Source organism: Mustela lutreola, chromosome 6 (genome assembly GCF_030435805.1).
Source record: "Mustela lutreola isolate mMusLut2 chromosome 6, mMusLut2.pri, whole genome shotgun sequence".
In the NCBI taxonomy this organism is placed as follows: Eukaryota; Metazoa; Chordata; class Mammalia; order Carnivora; family Mustelidae; genus Mustela; species Mustela lutreola.
In genome coordinates, this window is record NC_081295.1 from 6827086 (window position 1) to 6843499 (window position 16414).

The window sequence follows — 16414 nt, forward strand, 5'->3', positions numbered from 1 at the left end:
GTAGGGCAAAGGGATGCACAGAGCCATGTAGGGGGATGGGCATCAGACGGGAGAAGGACAGGGGGCCCAGGAACTGCTTCAGGGACTGATACAAATCAGATGTGCCAGTCTGGGAGATTTCTGTCCTGATGATACATGACAGAAGCTGGTGGCCTCAGGGCAGACGGTAGCTGAGTTTCAGGAGAGAAAGCCGAGCAGTCCAGCCCCACCAGCTCCTGAGGGTTGGGGTAGGGTGGCCTCTCCCTCTCTGGAAGCAGTTGAAACATTCAGGCTCTCTCTGGATGCTGGAGGCAACTTTTATCACTCGATGAAAAGAAACTTTATATTACTGTGTGTTACAAGTGCCCTTGGACACATCATTTCATTCCCTCACTAATGTGACTTTCCCATTCGTAGAAAAGGAAGAGAAATGGTCAGTCATCTCTTAGAGTTTTTGGAAATAAATAGGATTGCAAAGTGAGTTGCAAACAGTACGTGCTATACTAAAATGTTTCTGATTTAAATACTATTGACATTATTTCTATTCAATTAGTAGACTGAACTAGTACAACAAGGTAGGCAATAAAATAAATGTGATGTGCACCTAAAAGTGAACTGATAAGAGGAACACAGATACTGGTTAATTACTGAATCCATTGCTGGATGGTGGAGATGCTTATCAGTCATCTAATTTCTTCATATGTAGATTCCTTTCCATTTTCATCAGTCCCTAGTAGGCATTTGATTTGGGGGATCTAGATTAAAAATAAATCATTACACACTATAAATAACTTGCCTTCCTAAAATAAAAATATAGTGAAAACTCCTTGGAGTTTAGCATAACCCATTTACTTTAGCCTCTTGGCGCTGTGACTTGTCTTTATAATTCATGTTCATGAAGCACCTTTCATGCCCCCAAGTCCAACCTACTTGGCAAAGATGTTATCATATAGTAGGTCATAAGCGACTCCAGAGTTCAAGGTGAGCCTTAAAAGAAAAAAAATAAGGCCCACCAGGCGTGATATCTGTCATCAGTCCATAGGGCTAGGAGAGCCTTCAGAAGAACCAAGTTTCAGAAGTACCTGTATTTATATCAGCTTCCCCCACCTCAGGTTCAATCACCAGAATTTTCAGGAAACAAAGTTCATTTATTCAACAGACATTTCGTGAATACCTTTTTTGTTCTATTGCTGTGCTAGTGTTAGATAAAATGGTCAACAAGGAACTCACACAAACAAATCATGATAAAGGCTAAGATGAAAACCGTGATTGAGATTTAACCTATTTTGAATAAGGAGCCAAGGGACCGTGAACCTTCAAGGTTGAGATGGCACCACTACTTGCTGAGCTGGGAGCTCAGTATAGGATAGAAGAACATTCGAAACAGAGGGAAGCATGTGTTCAGTGACCCCCAAGAGGTGGAGAGATTGCTCTGTTCAAGCCACTACATGAAAGCAGTGCGGCCGGGAGTTAATGATCAAGGGGGACAGTGATGAAAAATGCAGAGCATCCACACCATGTAGGCCATGCTCGAGATCCAAATTTAATTCTATGTTCAATGGGAAATTCTTGAATTTAAGTTTAAGCAGGGGGCGGGCATTAACCAAATTACATTTCAAGAATGTCAGTCTTGGTCCAATATGGATAGCATCTGGATCAGGACAGTTGTCACAGGAAAGAGAGGGGAGTGACCGTTCAGAGGTCGGATGAAAGGTCTCAGGGGTTGATTAGCTGCGGGTCAGGGAAACGAAGGAGTCCTACTGTTTTATCTTACCAAGATGCGAAAGATGGTAGGAAGGGGAAGACAGAGGGGAGGAATCCCGGGGCCCAGGTCTGAGCAGATGGGATAGGCCCGAAGCACTGAGGAGGCAAATCGGGATTTGGATGTGTGATTGGGAGTTCAGAGGAGACAGAGGTCAGGGGTCAGAGATAGAGGGACAGATGTGGAGTCTCTGACGTGCCAACAGTATTTTATTTTATTTATTTTTATTTTTTTAAGTTTATTTATTTACATAATCTCCACACCCAGCATGGGGCTTGAACTCATGGCCCTGAGATTAAGAGTCATATGCTGTTCCAGCTCCAGGCACCCTGGGCAGCTGGTATTTTAAATCCATGGGAGTTGCCAAATGGAGATAAAAGACCAGGAACCATGTGAACCCTAAGGAGCCCCAACATTTGAAAATGCCTTTGAGGAAAGGAAAGCCCAGGAAGAGACGGGGGGGGGGGGGGGGGGCGGGGGGGTAGCACCGAGGTGCCTCTTGAGGAAGTCATGACAAGTCCCCTTCCTCTGAAGGTGACGCGCTTGAGTTTGGAGGCCAGCAATCGCACTGCTCAAGCCTGCTTCTCAGGGACTGTAGTAAAAGGGAAGTACCATGCGTCCATGGGCCCCCCGCTCTCTGCTGACTGCCCTTACCAACAGCCTGTGCTTAGCTGTCCTGTTTGCAAAACCTCCAGAAGTCTCTGGAATCCCTTTCACGGAAACAACTCCTGTGAGGAAAACAGCCCACGGGAACCCACCTTCATAGCCTCGCCCTCCTGGGAGCACTGCCATGGCCACAGAAGAGAAAAGGGATAAAGCAGCCGATTGCTTCTGACCTCCTTTCTGGAAGGTTCCACAACCACTGGACGTTGAAATATTTCCTGACATCATGTCATCAGGAACATCTGAAAAAGCAAAAACTTCATGGCCCTGGACTAGCTCAGGCGGCGGGGCGCGCGACTCTTGGTCTGGGAATCATGAGTTTGAGCCCCGCATTGAGCATAGAAATTACTTTGAAAAAATAGAACAAATTAAAAATGTTTTAAAAAAGAAAAAAACCTCCTAAATTGCAATCCAGGATACAGTCCGTTGCTCCAATTATATTGCAGGTGCTGTTTGATCTGGTTTCTCCTTATATCTGATTTCAGCCATCCTAATGATTGTTTTCTCCATGTAGTGAACAGGGTCCAGCTCTTTCTCTAGCCAATTTACTTCATCAGTCGATGACAGATGTCCAGGGATAAAGAAAACATTATTAGCAACAGAACAGAGACTACAAACAGCAGTGTGGCAGGCACGCCCACAGAGGCTGTCACCAACTCCCCCAGGGCTAACTACCTGCAAATGAGGAAAAATAAGATTAAGGTTACTGAGAATTTAACAAGCTTTGTTGTTGTTGTTTTTGTTGTTGTTTTTTAAATTCTAATACATACAGAAAATAGGGCATCCTCTGCATAGCAAGGAGAAATGGATTCATGATAAATGTGTGTTTCTCTATAAAGTTATTTGAGATTTTTTTATCCAAAGAGGAAATTCTCTAATAAACTGTTTTTCTTTATTTTCTAAAAGATGAATGAGAGTGAGCTGGAAAAAAAAGGGGTTTTTTTTTTGTTGTTTGGTTGGTTTTGATTTTTTTGTGTTGTTGTTGTTTTTTAATAAAAAGGGAAAAAGAGAAAAAAGTGGACACAGCTTGGTATTGGGGAAAGGGTGTTCTTTGGAGCCATAGCCCTGATTTCTGATTTGGAATTGGGGTTGTCCTGCCTGTGTGAAGGTCAGCAAAGGACTGAACTTCTGTGTAACTCAGTGGCCTCTTCTTTTAGTCTCCAGAGTAGACAGAGAATGAACTGCACAGGCAAAGTGTTGGCACAGTCGCTTGGCACAGAGTAGTAGTTCAGCGAATGATATTTCGGATGGGGTTTTCTCTCCTCCACGCGGGTTTCAGAGAGAGGACCCAGGGAGGGAATCCCTGGGTGCTTGTGGCTAAGACTTCGCAGAAGCCAGAATTTAGGGAGCAGAAAGCAAGACAGGCCCCAGCCTGTATAGGGTTTGTTTTGTAGCTATACCTGAGTGCCCCCAAAAGGACGCTCTGGAAAATTCCACAGCAGAACAAAAACAGCCTCCTTCCCTGCTCAGAGAATTTGAAAAGCTGCCACAGATCTCCTGGACTGCTGACAAGCTGTGACTCATTTTGACAGAACATTTGCCAGTTTTCTCAGATTTTAGATTTACCTAGTATTCCTTTCTTCAGATTTTCTGCGGTTTTTAAAATTCGGGTTCCTTTTTGCTTTATTTTCTTAGGAAAGCATGCAAGTCCAATATCACGACAAAGAGGTCTGTGTCTTCCCACACAGGTCTTTTGGGTGGTTTCCCAGTGGTGCAGGATAGTCAGGCGCAGATCCTTCCCAGCCCGACCCCTCAAGTGACCACGAATCTTTAGCAAGCAGTCAGTGGCCACTAAGAAAGAGGAAACCAGCTGGCCCATGTGGGATTTGAACCTGTGACTCTTGCTTCATTACAGAACAATATTCCACCCAACTCAACTCTTCTACCTACCTACAGACCACCAAAATACAACCTCTCCTTGATTGTACTCTCCCATGATTCATTATTCAGATTCCTAAAATATCAGTTTATGGAAACTTCTATGAACTTTGTACTTTAAAAAAAAAAAAATTCCATTCTTAGGAGAATCCATGAGCATACACACAAAGATTGAGTAATTTACTCTTCAAATAAATAAAACATAAGCCATAGCAATGAGTTGAGATTTTTACCTAGATAGGTCATACTAATGGAATGCATTTTCACTATAATCTGATGAAATACAAGAAATGTTCAAAAATTTTTTCCTTAGGGGCAAAGTAGTATGCCTTTTGTTAATATTTATTTTCAAAAATGTTTATGAACATCATGTTGTGACTCTAAATTATCTCAGTCATCTGTCTGTGGATTATCCATTTTATGAAAATATATCTATAAATTGACAAACTAGTTTTAATAGCTTAAACAGATTTGGTTGCAGGTTAGGATGAATATGTCTACACATACACAGGTGCGCACACAGTCACTCATCGTGAATCCAAAGACAAACAATAAATCAGGGATTTTTAGATAATTTATTTTGAGCTCACCTGAGAGTAGATTCTACACAGACTTAATACACATTACAAATTAATCACATTCCTTCAGTTCTGTTCATAAAATGCTCTCCATTATTGACAAGTGAAGAAAGCCTTTAAATATGACACAAGTAGTACGAACTGATCAGAATCTGCTCACTTTCCCTGATTGGGGACCATTTATCGCTTTACTAATTGTGTGTATTTTGTACTTAGATGAATATAGATATTCTGCTCTACTTAGTGCTGATTTGTTACAACTCTCTAGGAAATATATAGTCGGGTTCTTTCAACGTATTTTTAACATCGTGCCAGTAAGTGGCTGAAAGGAATCCATGGAAATGTGGGCCCTATCTTGAAGGGAATCAAATAAGTATCTCTAATGACTTACAGATAATTACATGTCTAATTTCTTTCCTTAGGGTATGAAGCTTTCTGTGAATACTAACTCATTACTATCTTCAGGTCAAATGTTTGTTCTTATAAATTTCATGGTTAAGAAAAAAAAAAAGTAATGCACTCAATAAGCATAGGTTTTATTTCAGATATGTGTACTTTTTAATTATCGGAAATTACCAGGTATATAAGTTAAAATATTTGTCTTCCTTTAGAAAAGAAATTGCATGCTCAAATTCTCTTGAGTGTATTGCAAATAGAATGACTATAATAAAGTCATTTTTTATAAGTTCTTTAGCTAATAAATGGAAAGAAGAACATAATTCCACATTTTGTCAGTATCTGAGGCCACTATGAATGCAGTCAGCAGGAATTGCTAAAGGGTTATTGGACTTTGTCCATAGGTTAACTTCTTCATAGATAAAAGCTATCCTCATAGTAGTAAAAAAGCTTCACTAAATTAAATAGATAGGGGATATTTCGTTAAAACAGAAAATAGCCAATTGCTTGGGAGCCATTTATTTAAAATAGAAGTCCATCCTCCATCACTGTTATTAATTCCCATTGCCATTGATTATTTTGTTGGAAGTATTTAATTAATTGGTGCTCATAGGAGTTAGATTTCATTAATTCATCCTACAACCAAAAAAAAAAAAAAAGATCTCTTTCGAGTCAAGGCAGAAACGTGCTTGGAATAGAAAAGGGGATCAGGAAAGAGGAAATCCAGTTAAAAATGAGGCAGCAGAGCTTGGGAATCATAGAAAGGAGCTCCACACACCAGAAAAGGAAGTTCTAGAGCCACCAAGATCTATGCTGGATCCTACTTGTTTCTAAAGTTGCAGGAGAATGGATTTCACATATAACTGTGAAACAGGAAGAAGCAAGGTTAAATCCCATACAAAGTGTGAAGAGGCTGCAGAGAATGGAAAACAGAATGACATCCTGAGACACAAGAAAACAGTCCATCAGGTGGGAACTAGAGTAACCATTTCAAAAGGACAATATGATTAAGAAATTATACAAATAAAAATAAATAACAGATATTGTCTTAAGAGAAATAGGAAGTGAAAAAGAAGAAACTTCTAAAACATGAAAATAAAGTGAGATGACAGATTCCAGAGAAGTTGACAGATGGAGAAGGTGAGTAAAGAAGATCCAATACATGTATACTACAAATCCTGTAAGAAACACATTGAAGCAAGGAACTAGAGCAAATGCTGAAAATTAAATTCAAAACAGCTTCCTTAAATCATGGACATTGATCAAATAATGACCAGCATCAAGATATATTCTAACAAAACTATAGTTTCTAAAGAAAAAAAAATCCTTTGGGCATCTGGATAAAAAGATTATCAATTCAATTTGTAAAGGGAAAAAAAGAGAACAGATTGTCATCAGGCTTGTCCATAACTCCTTACACCAGAAGCACATGGAATGAGACAGTAAAGGTGCTCAAGGGAGGAAAACTGTGAGCCCATAACTTTATGTCCAGCCAAACATAAAGTCCCCCAAGGGAACTGTCACCCATATGTAAGACCTCACTGAGTATTTTCCCCAGACACTCCTTCTGAGGAATTTACTGGAGAATGTACTTCTGACAACCAAAATTAGTGGAGAGACATTAACACAAGGACTGGTGGTGAACATGAGGGGTGTGTGTGTGTGTGTGTGTGTGTGTGTGTGTGTGTGTGTTTAGACCCAAGATAACATGAAAATTAAGAAAAAAAAAGCATAATATAGAATGGCCATATGTTTCAACAATATATATACAGTCCAGATATTAGAAAAATTTGACAGAAGAAATGGTATAGCATATGAAAATATGTAAGGTTTTTAGCAACCATATTCATAATGATATTGATAGTGTTATTCTAATATCTTTGTATATGTGTGAGATCAAGCAAATGAGCTAGTGTGGAATATTTTTTTCTTCCATCATCCTCTGTGTTCTTAAGAAGCAATGTAGAAGAAGGGAGATACAGATGTGAAATAGAAAATGTTAAGTAAAAGCCTTGTAGTTCTGAAATACCTACTTTCTTAGCAAATTTCAAGTGTATTATATTATTCACTATATTACCATTTTGTACGTTAGATCTCCAGAACTTACTCATCTTGAAAACTAAAACTTTGTACCCATTTTGGATAGGCCAAGGCATGAAGGTTGAACAGTCCAGAGGTACAGCACCGAGCTGAGCACCGCAGAGGGGTTTGATACATGTTTATTGAGTTCATTCACAGTTGCATGAAGGGATGCACATAGGTGTTAGGAGGGACTAAAGAGTGTCTTGGTCTCTTATGTAAGTCTGACCAAATTCCCACCTGGCTTAAATCCAATTTCCTGTCTACTCTGTATTTTGCAGCCAGGTGTTAGAGAAAAACATAAAATTCTACTGACTAGTTTTTCTTGCAGTTCATAATCTCTGCCTACAAACGGGTTGCAATAATGCTAGCTGCCTCCTTCCATTTCCTCTCCCCTGATCATTGACACGTTTCTTCTCTTCTCAGTTTTCCACCAACACTTCCGTTGTCTCTCTGAACTGGGGCCAGATACTCTGCCTTCCTTCCTTTGCTAAGGATGGCAGCTTTCCCTCTTCACGCCAACCATTCTACTCACCCTTGGGATCCCACTCCTCCACCTACCCAAAGAGAGAGCTTGTTTCTTAGATGACATCATCAATTCTCTCCTCTCTTCCCATCATTCCCTTCAACATACAAGCTTATCATTTTTCCAATTAAAAAATCCTTTTAGCCCCACTGCCCCCCTTCAGCTGCTAGCCCATGCTTCTGTTCTCCTTTTCAGCCAGACTCCTACCGGAAGAAGGACCCATTCTCAGCTCTTAAAATTCCTTTTCTCCAATTCTGTCTTTACTCCATTTGACTCCGCTAAGGTTTCTGGCTCCATGACTCCCCTGAAATGGCTCTTGTCAAGATCACAGTGACATCTGCATTTCCAACCTCAACCAATTTTCAGTAATTGGCTTCTGTGCACCTCTTGAGACATATCATGACACCTTCCTTGAAGAATTCTGTTTCCATGGCTTCCGGGACACCGACATCCTTTTCATTTTCCACCTGCCTCATAAGCTGCTGCTTCTCAGTCCCCTTTTCTGGCTCCTTCTCTTCTCCCCTACAAAGGTTAGATAGTCTCAGCCAGCCTCATGACTCCTGAGATAACACAGAGTTGGATTGTCAAATCAGACTCACAGGAATCATAGATGTAGCCTTGTGTCAAGCTTTACTAATAACTTCAAGGATGCGGGTAATAATGAGGCGCACACAAAGCACAGAGAAGGGCGGGTCGTTTAGCATGGTCCTGGGTCATTTCTCAGCATCTTACGGTGTGTACTCGAGGCCAGACCTAATAAATGAGGTCTCAGAAGTTCACCAAATGATCATTAACATGAAATCTCTCAGTTATATAAACTGTCTCATCATTCATCACTCAAGGAATCATTCACCACGGAAGCATTTCCTGCTTAATGTATCCCATAGTTAAGAAGTCTTTTCTGGTAAATGCCATTGTATGGATGCGCCATTAGCATGTTTGCAAAAGGATTTGACCAAGCCATCTTTCTTTCTTTCCTGGGGCAGAGGAATGAGCAAATGCATGGGAGGTCTGAGGCTAACCCTTTTCTTCCCAGCCTTCCATGCACATATGATTTCAAAATTTGTATCTCCAACCCTCTCTTTCTCCTAAACTCCAAACTCATATTCAGTTAGCTGCGCAGCATCTTACCATGTAGCAGTTTGTCAAACTGCAGATGAGCACAGGAGAAATCACGACTCCTTTTCCCAACTCCCAACCTACACACACACACGTGCCCATGCACACTCACACATATGCAGACACACCCATTTTTTCTTAGGTCTTCCCATGTCTCTGTAGTTCATTCTCTGTCTCTTACGTTCTCTGTGTGTGTGTGTCTGTCTGTCTGTCCTCCTGTCTCCTCAGACAAAAACATTACGTTCATGCTTTTTTTTCTCATGCCATGTATCCAATTTGCCTAAAAATGTTTGCCATTTCTGCCTTCAAAATATATCCAGCCAACACCCCGCCCCCCCCACCGCTCGCTTGCTGGTTCAGGCCGTCGCCGTCTCTCATGTGGGTTGCTGAAAACCTCCTGCTGCTCCTCTGCTTCCTCCTTCCATCCCTTGCCCGTGAGAGTCAATTCTGAATATTTCAGCCAGATGGCTGTCTTTAAAAGATTAGTCAAATGATGTCACCCCACAGCTCCAAAGTCTCCCGTGGTTCCCATATCTCTCAGAATAGCAGCCAGACTTCTCCTAGTGGCCTTCAGGGACCTTCACAGCCCAGACCCCCAAGAACTCTCTGACACGTCTTCTGCCGTTTCCCTGTCTGCTGTCACTCAGCCACACTGGCCTCTGCTGTACCTCAGAGCACCAAGTGCATTCTGGCTTCTACTTCTTGGTGCTGCTCTGTCCTTGACCTGAAAGCCCATTCCCACAGGTAGCCACATGGTTTGCTTTTCTAATCTCTCTTAGATGTTTGCTTCCACGTACCCTCTTCATAAGGCATCCCCCATCCCCTAATCACCTCTTCAAAATTATAGTCCCCACTGTCTCCGAACTCTGCTTCTTCTCTGTTTTTTATTCTCCTTCCACTGAAATATAACCTTTCAGCATTTATTGTTAGAGGCATGGGGACGAGAGCAGAGGTGTCTGTTTTGTTCACTGCTGTGTCCCCAGCGCCCACAGTAGGGTCTGACACATACAGACTAGATGATCACCGAATGTTGCATAAAATAATTCACACCTGAGCAAATTCACTTGACTTGATCTGAGTTTAGAAGCAAATATGATCAGATAACACGAGGAGAACAATAACAGGGCTACAACAGGAAGACCCTAGACACTGCCCTGTCTGGTTCTATTTTGCAGGCTGGGGAAACCAGGGAGGGCGTTGAGCCACGCAACAGCGTGATAAACTCAGGGATAAAAGAAACATGCTGTAAGTAAGAGAATAATAATGAAAGGGAAAGAATCCCTTCTTCTTCAAGCTGAATGTGCTCAGTATTGCTCAGATATGCTCAGATATCATTTGGGCTGCCCACAGTTAGCACAGGATGGAATATCAGGACCTATTTGCAAAATGGTTTTAAAAAAGCCCATAGACTCCTGAAGAGAGGCATGAAAATTACCACTAGATGAGCTTGATAATGATGCGTTGTGTGTCCATAACTTAAAATATAGCTGTATTTCCTAAAATCTGTGTGAATTAAGACTATTAAGTGCAGTTGATGGTAGTAATATTAAAAGAACAAACTTTGGGGGTGGGGAGGGAGTTTCCTAAAAATACAGAGTTATCTGTTTTGCCGATTGCAGTTGGGAAGGCTTTCTTTATGTTGGATCATACCTCATCCACCCACCCACCCCCTTTCTTTACCAAAACACGTGAACAAGAAAATCCACACACCACCAACCATTAACATTTTGGCTAAAACAGCCCATCTTAGTATTAGGAGTTTTAAAAACTCATGTGTTTTTGTTTTTTGGTTTTTGAACAGTACAACCGGTACCAGCAATATGGCGCTGAAGAGTGTGTGCTTCAGATGGGGGGGGTGCTGTGCCCTAGCCCTGGCTGCGGAGCAGGGCTGCTTCCAGAGCCGGGCATGAGGAAGGTCACTTGTGAAGGAGGCAGCAGTCTGGGCTGTGGGGTAAGTACCACCTACACCTCTGGGTGTCATTGTTTCTGTGTTTCCTTTTAGCAAATTGGCAATGATGATATATTTGTTTTATTGTCATTTTCCCTTTGCACTCAGACATCTTCAAACTGATGTTTAACAAAACAGACCTTTAGGGGTGCCTGGCTAGCTCTGTCAGAAGAGTATGCAACTCTTGACCTCCCAGTTGTATGTCTGACCCCCACATTGGGTGTAGAGATTACTGAAAAATAACATCCTTAAAAAAGAAAAGAAAATAGACTTTTAAATTCTGATACAGGATCCCAGATATGCACATATATATTCATTGATTGGGAGGAGAGGGTCCTACTAAGAGTTTCTGCTTTCATTGTTTGTCACCATGTTTTCTCTAAGACATTGTGCATTACTAGGCCAGACTTGTAAACATTTTTTTTCCAGTGCTCAGCTGATTCAGAGAAAACATTTATTACTTTTTTAGAGTTGGCTTTAAGGAGACAGAGTAAAGGAGAAAAGGAATTTCCCATCAGTGATGTCTTAGCGGAATTGTTTGCCTAAGTATTTCAAGAAATAAAATGAAGATTAATATGGAAAACTTGAAATGTTATTGTGTCATAAAAATCATTTTACATAGAGAGGAGCAAAACTAATGGTGCCTCTTAGGGAAGCAGAATAAGAAACATGGAAAATGTTTGTTCTACGTGGTCAACCAGTATGACCCAGATGGTTTCTTGAATAAATCTATGGCTGCAAGCTGACAGGGGAGGTGTGAGGGAAGCATAACTCAAACACAAAAAGTTTTGCTAAATTATAGGTTGAAGTGACAAATGGCTAATAATCCTGATATGAGATTCCATGCAGGCCAGAAAAGGAAGAAAGTATATGTGCCTATAAAATGCTATTGGATTTTGATGGGAAAACATTTCTTTTAAAATTGCAACTTCATGAGGAGCGTTGTAGAAGGAGTGCTGTTGGCAGAGGCTTATTGCCGGGGCCTAATTTTAGGCTGAGAGCTCTAAGTCACCTTTGCAGAGGTTGGTGTCTATTGTCCTCAGTAAAGCCATCTGTGGGGTTGCAAAGCCCTGAGTTGAGCCATAAAGTAGAGGAAGTAGATGTGGAAAAGCCATGAGATACTGTGATGCCTACTCAGAGAAAAATGCCTCTGGATTAATAATCATGATGGCGTTAGAATGGGAACAAGTCACATGTGCTAGCTTTAGGAATCACAGAAGTCAACCTACACTTTCCAGCCAGATCTTCATCACGTACCGTGTAATCTGCACCGATTGTGTGTGGCCTAAGCCAGCTGCCAACAGCATGCTGGGGAATGCTTTCTTTTAAAAGGAGTTACAACACTTTCTAACTAATGACTAAATTGTATGCTTCTGCCTGCTAATTGCCAACTGTTGTTCCATTCTCAAAAGTTGGAGTTTAAGGTCTTAACTTTCTCTGTGAGGAGAAGAGTTTCTTTGGCCCATCTTCTGCATTCCATTGTGTGCCTTGCTTTAAAGAAGTTTGAGGGTTTTATGTAATTTAAAGTTTTGAACAGCTGTGTCTTCCTTTTTCTCATTCAATGTGACATTGTAAGTAAGTTACGTACACATTTAAGCTCCAAGTCATGGAAAATTACTTTGGGAGTGAATTGAATTGCTTTCATACCTTAGGGTTAAAGAGTTTGGGGGTAAACCTTACCTAAATGAGGAGACCGGTCTTCCAGATGTTTTTTTGTCCTTTTGAAATTCAAAGTGATGGGTTTTATTTTATTTTAATTTATCTGGTTTTGTTTTTTGGGGGGGTAGGCTTGTCAGTTTGTATATTACATCTCTACTACTGCATAACAAATCACCCCAAATTTTAACCATTTAGTTCATTAAACATTATCCCACAGAATGGGCATCAGGAGTCAATAAGTATCTTAACTGGGTAGCTCTGGCTCTGACTTGGGGTCTCATGACGCCACAGTCGAGCAGGGTTGCTTCAGTTATCTGAAGGCTTGACTGGGGCTAGAAGATCCATTTCCAAAATGGCTCATTCATATGATCAAGCCAGATCTACAGCAGGGAGGTATGTATCTAGGCGTCACTATTTTAGCCATTCAAAGAATTGCTTCTCCCACATAGTCCCTTGACAGACTATCATTCATTTTCATTGTGGTCATTATACAGGAAATTTGATGCTTGCGGTTCAGAACATCCCAATGGACTTTTCTATGAGATAACATGGTGGCTCTTCCATGCTGACCTTTGCAACGGGAGCACTTGTGCTCGTTCTGAGGAATGTTGTCCTTGAGGGCACTGTAAATTGTGCAAGTAATAAAGTGTCCCTCTGAGACTGGTTAGTAACCGAGAGCCACATTTGTGTATTAGCCGTCGCATATAAGTGGACCGTTATTACAACAGATTTGGAAGCTCTCTTTTCCTTTTTTCTCTTCCCCCTTTTCTGATGTATTTAGTTCTGCCATGATTTGTTCATTCTCATAAGCTGCCAACCTTTTCTGGATTCAAGGGTGGTAATGGAAAGTCATTATGTGATAGAAATCATGATTAGTTCATGTTGTTCAGAGAGAACAGGACCCAATAAGTAGAAGTTCAAGAATGATGAATCTCTGCTTAATATTTGCCCTTACACCATGGACAACAAACAGTAAAGTGGGCTGCCTCGGGAAGTAGTAAGCACCTCACCCTACACGGTATTCAAGGAAAGTCACTGGCAACAAAGCTATGGAAGAATCATAGAGTCTCAGATGTGAAAACACTCTAGACCTTACTATCCATGGTGCTTCCTAGGTTGTAGTTTACAGGTTTAAAGTAAGATATCTATGAGTCTACCTGTGCTAATTTTTTCTCAACTACCGACAGATTCAAAAAGCCCAACTCTTATTTTCTAGGTAACCAAGAAATGCTTGATGTTATCAAACTAGGCCTTAGAAGTACTTGTAATGTGCCCATGGACACCCATTCTCAGAGCTGAGCCACAGCTACACATGTTGTCTTCCTGTCAGTCAGCTCACTGCGACATGCTTAGATGGCCCTTCATACACCCATGATTCCTGTTGTATGTGGTTTGCATCTAAAGAAACAGATTTCAGTATTTTGATTATCTTTGGCTTCTTAAAATAGGTGCTTTGGTTAGTACTTATGACTCTCTTATTCAAACATGTAGTGCCGTCCATCAGAAAATCAGATTACCTGATTCTTCGCTCTACTGTATCTCTACACTTAACTGTTACCTGGAGAGCAGTGCACATTAGCTAATACATACAGACAAGGATTTCTATTTAAATGATAATAATGTCAGTCCACCTCAGAAAGCCTGATAGATGTGTGATGGTTCCAGCAAATTTATTACCATTATAAAGAATTGTTTGAGCTTAAGTCCCATATACTAAAATTCAAGTTGAAGTGTTACACTTGTCTCATGCCTTTATATTCCCATCCTTAATCTTTATATTCCCATCCTTAATCTTGACATTATTGTCCTCAATAAATTCATGTATTTGGAGTTCAACATTCATTAAATGGATGGATGGACGGACGGACAGAGGGATGAAAACTATGTAGAAGTAATATGAATATACTAGCACTTTTATTTTCAAATATTAATCATTATTTACCCTGGCATTAGAGTTGCTTGCAAGAACCTCATCAAGAAATTCACAATATACCGTGTTTTTCTTGCACACAAAATACATAATTCAGAACAAAATAGACTAAGTTCAGGGATCCACAGAAAAGTTAATTAGGAACCAGGAAGTACTTTAAGAATCACAGTTTATGTACCTGTCAAAGGCTATGCAGCCAAACTAGAATTTTGTACGTCCTGAAATATAAAATGTCTTAGTCTTAGGGGCACTGAGATTTCATTTTTGACACAGCACAGAATATTTTTACATTGATAGATGGAACTCAACAAAGAATATATTTGGATATCAAATAGGCTGACCTCACTCTCTGCTAACCCTTGATCATATTTTTACTACTGCTTATAAAAATATTAATTGATTTCCTAAGGAATTCATGTTATGCATTATTCTTTACTCTGGCTTATTGCTATTCATCAGAACTATCTCACTAACTTTTATGACTCCAGTGTAAAATGTTGATATGTTTAATACTGGAAAATAGCAACAAAATATGGAATACATTAATACTCACTGACCTGGGAATACAGAAAGCTAAGGCAATCAAACCTTGTGAGTTTTCCATAAATAAAACATCATTATCTTATTTGGGGTTGTTTTGGGATATTATATGTCTGAGAGAGAATTTCTTATCTAGGATAATACTAGGAATTAGATGAGTTTTCTGTTTTAAATTAGAAATCCAGGGATAAGATGACAACTGGGGGAAAAATATTTTTAAAAGATCATATTACTGACCACTTGTTAAGGAAATAAGATAGAATTTCTTTAGGCGCCTGGTAGGCACTCCTTCCTTTAAGAGAGAGCGCTGTGTTGCTGAGGCAGATCGCTCAAGGTGCGAATGAAGCATTCATCTTGGGCTCCCTTCTTGCACAGGCCTCTTGTTTTTACCTAGTTGTCTTTGTGCATTTTCCTTGAAGAGGGCTCAAAGACTGTAGGACTTCCTCAAATCAATCAAAGGGCTTCATCAAATCAAAATCTAGATCTGTGCAAGTGTGGGGTCCGAGCTGGTATGTGCAAAGAAACTTTTGTTGAAAGTAGTGATTTTGCACTACTGACATTAGTGGATTTTACTTAGGTCAGGGTTCACGCCTCATTTTCAGTTCTTACATAGGAAAGGAGTCAATGAAAGTAAATGGAAATACCTAGTCTTCCACTCAAAGATCAGATGTTGAGTTAAAAAACCTAAGTTAGGGGCGCCTGGGTGGCTCAGTTGGTTAAGCAGCTGCCTTCGGCTCAGGTCATGATCCCAGCGTCCTGGGATCGAGTCCCACATCGGGCTCCTTGCTCAGCAGGGAGCCTGCTTCTCCCTCTGCCTCCAGCCTGCCACTCTGTCTGCCTGTGCTTGCGCTCTGTATCTCTCTCTCTCTCTCTAACAAATAAATAAAAATCTTAAAAAAAAAAAAAACCTAAGTTAATTTCTTGTCATATAGTTGCTGATAATAATTTCTAATAATTGTTTCTATTTCCATGGTGTTAGTCATGATCTCTCCCCTTTCATTAATGATTTTATTAATTTGGGTCCTTTCTCTTCTCTTTTGGATGAGTCTGGGTCAGAGGTGGTTTTTTTTGTTTGTTTGGTTGGTTTTTTTAAATTTATTTTTTATTTATTTTCAGCATAACAGTATTCATTATTTTTGCACCACGCCCAGTGCTCCATGCAATCCGTGCCCTCTATAGTACCCACCACCGGTACCCCGACCTCTCACCCCACCCCCGCCACTTCAGAGGTTTATCGATCTTACTAATTCTTTCAGAGAACCAGCTTCTAGTTTCATTGATCTGTTCTACTGTTTTTCTGGTTTCTCTTTCACCGATCTCTGTTCTAATCTTCATTTTTTCTCTTCTACTTGGTTTA

The 16414-nt window shown here is 40.5% G+C and overlaps 1 protein-coding gene across 6 annotated transcripts in view; it reads left to right on the forward strand.

The window, feature by feature from the left end:
• PRKN (parkin RBR E3 ubiquitin protein ligase) overlaps window positions 1-16414 on the forward strand; it is a 1292545-nt gene that overhangs the window by 1102051 nt on the left and 174080 nt on the right. For all 6 annotated transcript variants that reach the window (XM_059176590.1, XM_059176589.1, XM_059176592.1 and 3 more), the window contains one exon: window positions 10782-10931. In XM_059176590.1, coding sequence (XP_059032573.1) covers window positions 10782-10931 — 150 coding nt within the window. The remainder of the gene's footprint in view (window positions 1-10781; window positions 10932-16414) is intronic.